Source organism: Lagenorhynchus albirostris, chromosome 2, assembly GCF_949774975.1.
Source record: "Lagenorhynchus albirostris chromosome 2, mLagAlb1.1, whole genome shotgun sequence".
NCBI classification, from domain to species: domain Eukaryota; kingdom Metazoa; phylum Chordata; class Mammalia; order Artiodactyla; family Delphinidae; genus Lagenorhynchus; species Lagenorhynchus albirostris.
The window spans coordinates 90,280,408-90,291,775 of NC_083096.1; the positions used below are offsets into that span (position 1 = coordinate 90,280,408).

Sequence of the window (11,368 nt, forward strand, 5' to 3'; positions counted from 1 at the left end):
ACACTGAACCCAAATGGGATAATAAAGGAGAAGAGCCACAGGAAAGGCACAGGAGCTTAAGACAGGAGGCAGGAGGCATCAGGATGGTCCATGCATAGTAGCGGGCAGGTCTGTGCAATTAGAGGGCAGGTGAGGGCCAGGAGTTCCCATAGTCAGCTTAGTAGTGGGAATTGGGAGCCCAGCAAGCTAGGAAACGAGGAGAAGCAGCACAGAAGTTTGCTGAGGTGGTAGGTAAAAAAGGAACAAGCTCAAACATTTTCCCCACTTGTGAAACAAGTCAGTGGCTCCTTTAACAATGCAAGTGCTGCTGTTACTGAGCTCATGCATTTGCCCGTCTTTTTTTGCCCAACGTTCTTTCTCGGGCTGCTTTTGTGGGGTAGTGGAAAGAAAGATTGCCTGGCTTGTTTACTAGGCTATATGACCTTGAATAAAAGCTACTTAACCCTCAAGTCTCAGTTATCTGGTCTGTAATTTGGGGACAAGAGCACTTACCTTGAAGTCAGTGTGAGAATTAACTGAGATGAGCCACGTAAACTGTCTAGCACAGCTCCTGACGGTTCCTTGCTCTGAACAGTGCAGGCTGCAGCGCAGCTCTGGCCTAGGTATAAGTTACCAATATTGTGGGTAGGTTAGGCAGGGCTGGTGAGGTATCATTACTGAAACTTTATAGCCAAGATTCCAAGACAGTCACAATTTCAAAGACTCTCCTGTTTTCCCTTAAGTCAATAAGCACCTGCCAATTTTTGACTGGGAAAAGATGATCACCATGGAAGGCACCTTGGTGGCTGCCTGCTTCTCCATCAGCCCTGAGAGTCTGGGCTCCAGGCCCAGGGCTTCTCAGCCAGATACCCAGATATGCAGGTGAGAGGCAGTGGGTAGGAGGAAGGTGATCAGGGATAGCTCAGGGTACCTGGTAGATGGGAGACCTAGGTTCTACCTCCCACTTTCTCAGTCTACCTGGCCACTGCTGCGCAATTCCACTCTAAAAGGAAAGAGCAAGTTAAATACTTGGAGCTCAGTGTTTCTCTGCATTGGCTGCGCATTAGAATCACCTGGGAGATTTGAAACTCTTCATGCCTGGACTGCACTCCAGACCAGTTAAATCAGTATTTTTTTCTTTTTTTAAGTTCTCTGGGTAAATTCCAATATACACCAAAAGCTGAGAACCACTAGTCTAGATCAGGGTTTTTCCAACTGTATTAGTTTAGAATATAGTTTCTCAGGCTCTAGAATTGGCACTACTACAGGAACTTATTGATTCTAAAACACACTCTTTTAAAAACACACATATATTAACCTCTTTGAAATCAGAATGATCTTCCATTCAGTGCCATCTAAAGTTTGATGAAATATAGAAACAAGCAACCCAGGTAATTCTTATGATTTGGCCAGTTTGAGGAAAACACAGTTCTCTAGTACTCCCTAGGGCAGAGCTTTCCAATCTTTAGTATCCTTAGAGTCACCTGTGATCCTGTTAAAATGCAAGTTCCGAATCAGAAGGTCTGTGTTAAGGCCTAAGATTCTGCACTTATAAGAAGCTCCCAGGTGATCTGTGCTGGGCCTTTCACCACATTTTCGGTAGCAACATTCTAAAGTATGTCCCTCTGAGGAGCTTCCACAGCAACTCATTTAAGTAAACTGAAATAATTGGCATAGACAAGTATGACCAATGGAGAGAGTCTTTGATATGTCTGTGAGGCAGTTTGTAGGCTGCACATTCATTTCTCCCTGGGAAGGGGCAGCTGCGACGAGAGCCAGAGGAAGGGCTGCCCTGACCTTTGAGGAGCCAGAGGCTAGAGTCTAATTTCCCAAGGAAGCACTGTTATGTGAGGCAGCACAAACCCTCTACACTGAATACCAGCAAAGTTCACTTGCCAAGTGAAGTTAGGTCCCAGGTGGCTTTAGTGGGTAAGCAGCCCCGTTCTCTCTACCACATACCCTTTTTCCTTCTTTCCCTCACTCATCAAAACTTCATTGAGGATCCACTAATAAACCACAAGGTCTGAAGGATTCAAAGATGAATCAGATTTGGTACCTGACCTTCGGGGGGAGGAATTCAGTCTGGAGGAAACCCATCTGTAAAACAGACAATAATGAAGTTAAGTGCTAATAACAGGAGTATGTATAAAGAGACGAGCCAACATAAAGGAACAACGCTAATAGCTTCCTGATGCAGCAGCCACTGGAGGAGCTGGAGGAAACATTTCTAATCTTTCCAAAAAGGGGTAAACCCCAAACAAAGATTCCTTGCCAGGTGTGGCCTGCTATGATGGAAGAGTGTACGTTGGTGTCTTGAAGCTGTGTAACCTGGAGTCTCAACGTGGGGAAAGCTTCCTCTGTTTGTGTCTCTAATCTCTAGCTCTAAGATGCAAGTGAATCTAAGAAGGAAGAGACTTTTAGGGGATCAGTCCCTCAAAAGGATGGGGCAACCATTATCTTATTCCAGAGAGTTCCAGCATCTGCATCCTATCCTCCTGTGTCAGAATCCAGCACATCATTTCCCTAGGTCTTTGCCCTTTGTCATATTGAGCTCTTAATTGGCTCAACCCATCACATTGCTACATATAAAGGCTACAATCCCTAGACTAAGTAGGTCTCTGGCTGGGGTACGTAGCCTCAGGCAAGACAGGCAGGGTACGAGAATATAGAGCCCACTCCCTCACCCAGCTCCCTACAGACTGGCTTTTTAGGAGGACTAAGAAACTGATACGTGATCCCAATTTACTTTTTCCTTATCTTCCATCTCGCAGATAGGAAACCCTAGAGGACAAGCTTAAGGGCCAGAGGAAGCCACCAAGGAGGAGACGGCAGAAAGATGGGGAGTGGAGCCAGTGCTGAGGACAAAGAACTGGCCAAGAGGTCCAAAGAGCTAGAAAAGAAGCTGCAGGAGGATGCTGACAAGGAAGCCAAGACCGTCAAGCTGCTATTGCTGGGTGAGCGAGATGGGAAGATGGGCCAGAGAAGGAGAAGGTACTGCTCCTTCCTGCTTATCCTGGATGGTAGGTGGGTTCTAGCCCACTGTGTGGGGAGGAGGGATGGAAGGTCATTTTTCCTCTCTCCATCCAGTCTCAGGCTAGGGGATCAGGAGCTCTAGGGCTGAGCACAGCCACCCCAATGAGATGCAGAATGCCAAAGTTACTCTGGAACTGTTCTGCTCTTCCTTGAACCAGGAATAGTGTGTGAGGGCCAGGACGCACCCACCCATCTCCAAATTTAACCAAACCTAACACCTAACAACTTAGCAAATATCATGAACTCTGGGCTTGCAGACACTTACTGAATCTACAAACAGAAACTCTGAGTCAAGGACTCAGAAAAGGACAGTGGACTCAGAAGTCCTACCATATAATCAGTGTCATGTAGTGCCAAGGATAGGCCTAATGGTTCTTACCAAGTATACTGGTTCCTTCTCCTTGCTTTCAGTAAAAAAATTTGTAAAAATATTAGAAGTGGGGAGCCCTGAGTGGGGATGAATGGAGTCTTTAGAGAAGTCCTTTCCTGGCTTTCTATTCAGCAGCTGCCTCTAAAGCCCCTGCCAGATGGGAGGCTCATCAGCTTGATGAGCTCCTAAGCAGATCACAGGTTTGTGCTGAAAAAAGAAAAGCACCTCAGTCGGTCAGAAATTGATCATGGCTGTAAACAGAGCCAAAACAATAGAGTTTGGGACACCTGGCTTAGGAAAGAAACCCAATGGTAGTACAGAGGTAGGCAAGCTGGAGCAGGTAGGATCTTTATAGCAGAAGACTGGCTGGCTGGGCTGGGTTTCCAAACCCATGAGGAGCCTGGGAACTAGAGCCCCAAACTAAGGCACCTCCTTTCCCTCAGCCAATCTGTGGCATGGCCCTAAGGACACACTAAAGATCACATCTCTGTAAGCAGACTCCAAGGAGCCCAGGAGGCTACAGAGGGGAAAGAGATGGCAAGGCCCCTGAGAGATCTTTTAAGCCTAAGCAGCTTTCTTCTACATTCAGGGTAAGAAGCTTAGAGGGACCAAGCACAGGATAAGTGGGGGGGGGGGGTTAAGGCATCAGGGATAGTATAGAGTGGGGGAGAGAGCTGAAGGGTATGCGGGTCTTTGATAGAGGGAGAGTGGGCTGTGAATGAGGATCTAAGAACATTTTAGCCAATAATGGAAACAGTAAGATAACGAAAAAATAGTATTTCAGTGAGGTGATCCAGCTTTCTCCAATCCCACCCCAAGATCACTCTCCTGAGTAAAAATAGGCAGAGTAGAAATGTGTTAAAGGAGTTCCCCTGAATCTATCAGTGGTTCTCAACGAGATCTTGTACATCTCCACCCCCACCCCAAGACACTTGGAAACGTCGGGAACATTTTTGGTCGTCACAGCTAGAAGACTGGAGTGCTATTGGCCTCTGCCAGGAGTGCTGCTAAACACCCTACAATGCACAGGACAGCCCTCCACAGAAAAAAACATCCAGCCCAAAGTGTCAATACTGCAGAGGTTGAGAAACTCTCCTCTAATTCCAGATCAAATGGCCTGAGCTCAAAGCTGGCAGAAATTGGGGCAGTAATCATCCCTATGTGTTCTCCCCTAACAAGGCTCCCAAGCGAGCAGTGGCTTAGACTTCTCACGGGCCATCTCCTGGAGGGTTGGGGAGAGCCGGTGGAAATCTGAAGCATAAGCATTTCTCCCTGCAGGTGCTGGGGAGTCAGGAAAGAGCACTATCGTCAAACAGATGAAGTGAGTAGGAACAAAGCCCCAAAGGACTGAGGTAGGGTGAAGACGTCAGTAGAGCCAGTGGAAGCATGGAGGATAAAGGGCTCTTTATCTGGGTTCCTAAGGAACCCAGATGTAAAGGATATAAAGGATCTTATTCCCAATGTCCCTCATCTGCATGCCCCGTGTCCCTCACTCTCCACTTCCGTACAGCAGTAAGAATAGAGAGATTGGGTTCTTATGACCCTTTAAATCCTCCCAGAGTCCCAATCCCTTAGGTCTGGTTACTCAGGTCCAACTAAGGGCTGGGTGTCTCCTCCTTGCAGGATCATTCATCAGGATGGCTATTCACCAGAAGAATGCCTGGAGTACAAGGCCATCATCTATGGGAATGTGCTACAGTCCATCCTGGCTATCATCCGGGCCATGCCCACGCTGGGCATTGACTTTGCTGAAGCAAGCTGTGTGGTACGTGGTTAACGCTATGTGGTTAAGGGTGGGAGGAAAGGCTAATGAGGAGAACAGGCCAGTGGCCAACGAGCTATGAGGAAACATGGGTCAGAAAAAAGTTTATGTAACTAAAATCCCATTTGCTGAGCTTTAAATCTTTTTACTTCAGTCCTAGCAAAGCATGCAATTCCTACCTTTATAATAAATGTTCATTAAAAAAAAAATCTGCTCTCAGCTTCCTCTGCCTTTTGGTCTTATTTTACCATTTAAATTGTTCCCCTCAGGTTCTTTGCCCTGGCTGTGGAACTTTTATAGGCCAAATTCCTAGTTCCAGTTATTGTCCTTTTCCTAGATTTCAATCATTGAAAAAACAAAGGTGATAGGTTCCTGTCTATCATCTTGTCCATTTCATGATCAATCTGGTCTTTAAACTTCCAATCTCCCTGCAGCAGAGCACCCATATTTTGTGGCAGGACACTCACTTTTGGACTAAGGATGGAAGATGGAAACACCACAGAGGAAGCCCCTGGGACCTCTGTTATCCACTAGATATCCCAGGACTGGATATATTGCCACCCTCTGCATCTCAGAAGCACCCTCAAAAATTAATCAGTGTTTATTTTAGAATCTTTGCTGGACACCATCTCCACCTTAGGCTTTGGTTGCAATGCAAAATGCTTTCCTTTCAGCAGAATTCCCAAAAGCCTCCTGGAAAGCCATTACTCCCATGTAATTCTCATCCTGGTTTCTGCCTTACAGGATGATGGGCGACAGCTCAACAACCTGGCTGACTCCATTGAGGAGGGCACTATGCCTCCCGAGCTGGTGGAGGTCATCAAGAAGTTGTGGAAGGATAGTGGGGTGCAAGCCTGCTTTGACAGAGCTGCAGAGTACCAGCTCAATGACTCGGCATCCTAGTAAGACTCTGACTGGGGAGGGGGTGGGATGAGGCGTCGGCAACCTTCTAGGAGAAATCACAGCCAGCTGAAAATTTTAGGCACTGACAGCTGGAGACCCAAGGACTGAATTCAGGCTGCATGCCTGTCTTATTAGGCTTGAGCAGTGTTTTACTATGCTTTGAATTTAATGCCTTTACATTGGGACATTTGCCACAGTTCCCACCACTCTGTATTGCTTTACACTGGTTCACTGCAGCCTACAAAGCTGAAGACTCAAAATTCAAAACAGAGGTGCTCTGTTTAACAGCCCTCAGCCCCTGCCTTCTTAATTCACACACGTAGCCTCTCCTTTCAGAATCATGAACACTAATACAGCCCTGCGGTTCTGCCACGCATTCTCCTAGGAGGCATGATTCATCATGGCCCTCTCAGGGCTGAAATTTCTAGCTGGCAACACAGGCTGTACTTAAGTCACTAGCCTAAAATGAAAATCTCCTTCACCCACAGCATCTTATGTCAAGGTGCCAGGGCACAGGACACAAACTGCCAGGGCAAACCAAAGAAAGTTGGTCAGGGGTTAGAGAGTACCAGCTATGCAAAGTTGGTCCCCAAAAGATAAGGTACGCAGAGTTTATCAATCCTACCTCAAACAGCATGATATCATAGATGGGCATGAGCTTCAGAGGCAAACAGACCTGGGTTTAGCCCCTGTTTTATCACCTTATCTTATAATAAAGTTATCATTTACTATCCCTGGAGTACTCACTCGCTCAGGCCTAGGCACTGCTCAGTGCATTAGGTACACCTTTTCATTTAATCTGCACAATATGCCTTTATGGTAGATAGTATTTTTTATTAGTCCTATTTATAGATGGAAAACCTGAGGTTCAGAGAAGAAAATTAACTTGCCCAAAGTCATATAGATAAATGGCAGAGGCTGGATTGAAATCCAGGTCTATTTGTCCACAAAGTTGAATGTTTTTTACAATATAGCACAATGCCTCTTGTCCTGGACAAGTTATTTAACTCTTCTGGATTTTTCCTTCATCTGTAAAATGGGATATGAAACTTGAAGGTTTATGAGGTTAAATGAGAATTTAAATGTGAAAATGTCTGGCATATACTTAATTTGCCCTCCCTCTTTCTCTCAGTCCTCTCACTTCACATCTGTTTTTTTTTTTTTTTTTTACTTTTTAATGCTAACTATCAAACAAATACAAAAGCAGAATAATACAATCAATCACCTGGCTTCAACTGTTACCAACCGATGGCCACTCTTGTTTCATTTTATCTCCATTTCCCACTGGAATATTTTGAAGTGAACTCCAGATATATAATTTCATCCTAAAAATTTCACTATGTTAGCTCTAAAAAATAAAAGATTCTTTAAAAAAAAAGAATCACAACATAATAATCACATCTAAATATTTAATAATTCCTTAATGTCATCAAATATCCAAGTCAGTGTTCATTCAATTTTCCCCAATTATCTCGAATGTTTTCCCTTCAACTTGATTCAGGATATAAACAAGGTCCATGCATTGCACTGGTTCACATCTCATATATTTCTAAAATCTCTTTTAATCTACTCCTGCTTCTTGATGGAATTTTGGCACCCATTTAAACCACCAAGTCTCATTCAAGGGTCTAGAAAACCTTGTAGTCAGGTGAAACACAAGGAAAAGTTATCTGACTTGACTTAAATGGGACAGAACCTCTGCCCCAAATGGGCTTGTCCCTCAGCCCATCCCACACTTCCTTTTGTAAGGACACAAGAGGGTTTGAAGGAAAGACTCCTATATTTAACAATATGAATTCTAGGCTGGTTCTATCACTAAGTTAGCTATATGCCTTTGGGAAAACCCTTCACCTTTCTTGACTTTGGCTGTGGAAAATTTAATATTATCAATGCCAATCACTTTTTTCCAGCTACCTGAATCAATTAGACCGAATTACAGCCCCTGACTACCTCCCTAATGAGCAAGATGTGCTACGATCCAGAGTCAAAACCACAGGCATCATTGAGACCAAGTTTTCTGTCAAAGACTTGAACTTCAGGTGAGTACACGGTTCCCTGGGAGCATGTCAGATACCCAAAAAGGGACATAGGTATGCTTCTTGGCTTTCACAAAAGCCCAGTCTGACTTCCTCCTACTTCTCCCCCTTTCCTTTCCACTTCCCATCTTACCGCTAACTGGCCCCAAAGTTGCCACCTCTGTGGGGTAAACACCAAGTGCATGTGGGTCACACAGTAGGTATACGTTTGAAAACAGGTGTTTCTTCTCTCAGGATGTTTGATGTGGGAGGGCAGAGATCAGAGAGAAAGAAGTGGATCCACTGCTTTGAGGGAGTCACCTGCATCATTTTCTGTGCAGCCCTCAGTGCCTATGATATGGTGCTGGTGGAAGATGACGAAGTGGTGAGTGACCCTTGCACCAAGCAGCTTTGATAGATAATTCCCCTGTGACCTTTCCTCTAAACTTTGTGTCACTCCATTACCCCAACTTGGGTGATTTCAGCTAACACTAATAGTCTAGCAGTCTTCTAGCAGACCAATGTCTCAAGCAAATAATTCTAAGAAAACCTCTTCTTCTGCAGGTTCTAGGTTAGCACTTTAGAACTCCAGATTTACTGAGAGCTTGGTCTCCAATTAGACATCCAAGTATTACTTGGGACATCAAAAATCTCATAAGAGAAACTGAGTATTAAAGGGATAAGTGATCATTAACTTCGCAAGGCAAAGGAGTTACTTAGTAGTCTCCCAGGCTGCCTATGGAAGTAAAGGATAGGAGATGAAAATGATAGAGCAGAAAGAACAACATACGATGTGTATCTTTATGCAACATGATAGTGGGGTTGCATACTAACCTCACTTGGAAGCCTAAATATATACTCAGTGTCAACAGGACTACAGAGAGACTGGCAAACCAGTTTTCTCACATGCCACTTAAATTGGCAGCTGGAGAACTACCTGAAGGTGGTTCTCTTGAGCCTGTGGAGTTTTACAAGACAGGAGCTCTGCAGGAACAGTGTCAGCCCATCCAGGTACCTTCCAAGTTTAAGACAGGGCATGTCAAAGGCATGGAAAATGCCAATTTTACAAATGCATCTGCTCTATAAACGGAGGCCCACAGTTTACTGATAGAAGACAAAGCTTCTATCCTTCTATTCCCTGCTCCAGTTCTTCTCCCTTCTCCTTAGTAGTTCAGGTTCACATTAGAGCACTCTGAATATCTTCTAGCCAAAATGTCTTAGAGGGTCATGCATTTTCCAAGATCTCTTCCATCTTTAACCTTGAAGTCTAGAAGGCCTTAAAGGGTTTTTATAGGAGTATTAGCAATGAGAAAAGGCTACTAATTAGTTTTATAAGGTGAAAAGACTGAGCCCAAGTCAGCTAATAGCACACTTCAAGACCCTAAAGGTCTACTCCCTAACAATAGGCTGGTTTGGGGCACTGGGTAACCTCTGGACTCTGCAGATTACAGCACTACTTCTCACTCATTGAAAGTGGCAATCAGAGAAGGAAATAAGGCAGAAGTGCTTGTGCTGTGGCACTGGGAAATTCTTTAGCCCTTACCATTTGGCACAAGGGCCAAATAATCCCTATTATGTTCCTGCCTGAACTGAGATCTTGGACTTTATAACAGAAGCCTATCAAAATCATCCTGGAGATGTATGTGGACATGTTAACTTGGGCCCAGTTTCAACCCTGAATCAGCAGCCCTTAAGGATATCAAAATCCTAAGCTGTGCCCTGGTTGCCAAAGATCTGCATAACATTTACTGTACACCTATACACCACCTACTATCATGGACACTATGCATACATGATCTCATCTAACCTTCATAATAATCCTGATAGGGAAACTGAGACTCAGAAAAGCTCAGGACTTTCCCTCAAATCATAGAGTTGTGATATAAAGAGGATTAGAAGGAAGTCAGATCTCTTTGGCTCTACTCTACCACACTAAAAAAGAGATAAGCTGTTCCCCATCTTTCCTTTTACATTTGGAACACTGGTTTCTTCAAGGGGAGCAAGAACAGGAAGTAGGCAGATATCCCATAAGCCCAACCTGATATCTCTGATGGTGTTTCCTCTTAATAGAATCGTATGCATGAGTCACTGCACCTGTTCAACAGTATATGCAACCACAAGTTCTTTGCGGCTACTTCCATTGTCCTCTTTCTCAACAAGAAGGACCTCTTTGAGGAAAAAATCAAGAAAGTCCATCTCAGCATTTGTTTTCCAGAGTATGATGGTAAGTGCCAGGGGCTGGAGACAATTCTTTCATAGTAATGACAGGTGGCTGCCTCATTTCCTATACCAAGGAGACATAAAGGAACTTGTCTTCAAGGAGTAGTAAGTGAAACTCCTCTGCTTTGCCAAGTTGATGATCCCTTATCCCTTTAATATTCAGTTCCTCTTATGAGCTTTCTAATGTCCAAGTGATATTTGGATGTCTAACCCGAGAAAGTTGAGCATTCAGTTAGAGGTTTAAATTCCGATGTCTCCAGAATAGAGCAGACATTAGATTCAGGAGACCCACAGACTGCTCAGATGATAACTGCCAGAAACCAAGGGTGGAGACATAGAGACACCTCTCTCCTCAATTTCTTTGCTCAGCTCAAGTGGGAAACACTGGAGTGCAATAAAGGAGAGGGCCCTCCCTCTAAAAATAGGCCCCCAACTGCAGCTGTCTAATACAACATTTCAAGGATCAAGTGAGTCACTTAAAAAGTGAGCAACTAAGAAGGGTTAATTTATCCCACTTCTTCACTATTTTTCTGGAAAACCAGGGAACAACTCTTACGAGGATGCAGGGAATTATATCAAGAGTCAATTCCTTGACCTCAACATGAGAAAAGATGTCAAAGAAATCTACAGTCACATGACCTGTGCCACAGACACCCAGAATGTCAAATTTGTATTTGATGCAGTTACAGATATTATTATCAAAGAAAACCTCAAGGACTGTGGACTCTTCTAATTCTCACCATTCCTCAAGTATACGTTCTATAAACAGGTTCAGAATCTGGGTAATTTCAAGCAGAAAATTTTAGGTCAATATACCATGACAAGAATACATCCATTCTCCCTTGGAGATGGAGTAGGTATGATTGCAATTGTGTCTCATACGTTCTTTTAAAAGTGGGATAGCTAGTACAGTTTAAAGAATGCAAGGCCAGGAGTCAGAAGACCCAGGTTCCAGTACTGGTTCTGCAACTTACTACAAAAATGTAAATATTTCATTTCTGTGAGCCTTGAGTTCCTCATCTATAAAATGAAGATAACTTCTCTATACTACTTCACAGGGTTATTCTAATGATCACAAACATAACT

General features: G+C 44.1%; 1 protein-coding gene across 1 annotated transcript; it reads left to right on the plus strand.

Moving 5' to 3' along the window:
• The first annotated feature begins 2,815 nt into the window (after positions 1–2,815).
• Positions 2,816–11,015, plus strand: GNAT2 (G protein subunit alpha transducin 2). The gene is made up of 8 exons (XM_060142423.1): positions 2,816–2,933; positions 4,661–4,703; positions 5,006–5,147; positions 5,889–6,046; positions 7,958–8,086; positions 8,318–8,447; positions 10,133–10,286; positions 10,825–11,015. The coding sequence occupies exons 1-8, from the start codon at positions 2,816–2,818 to the stop codon at positions 11,013–11,015; spliced, it is 1,065 nt and encodes a 354-aa protein (XP_059998406.1).
• The last annotated feature ends 353 nt before the right edge of the window (positions 11,016–11,368 follow it).

Bases quoted from the DNA above. Each gene is read 5' to 3' on its own strand.
- GNAT2 (XM_060142423.1), top strand. From the start codon at position 2,816: ATGGGGAGTGGAGCCAGTGCTGAGGACAAAGAACTGGCCAAGAGGTCC. The intron at 4,704-5,005 runs GTGAGTAGGAAC...TCCTCCTTGCAG, and splicing joins ACTATCGTCAAACAGATGAA to GATCATTCATCAGGATGGCT. The intron at 5,148-5,888 runs GTACGTGGTTAA...TCTGCCTTACAG, and splicing joins TTGCTGAAGCAAGCTGTGTG to GATGATGGGCGACAGCTCAA.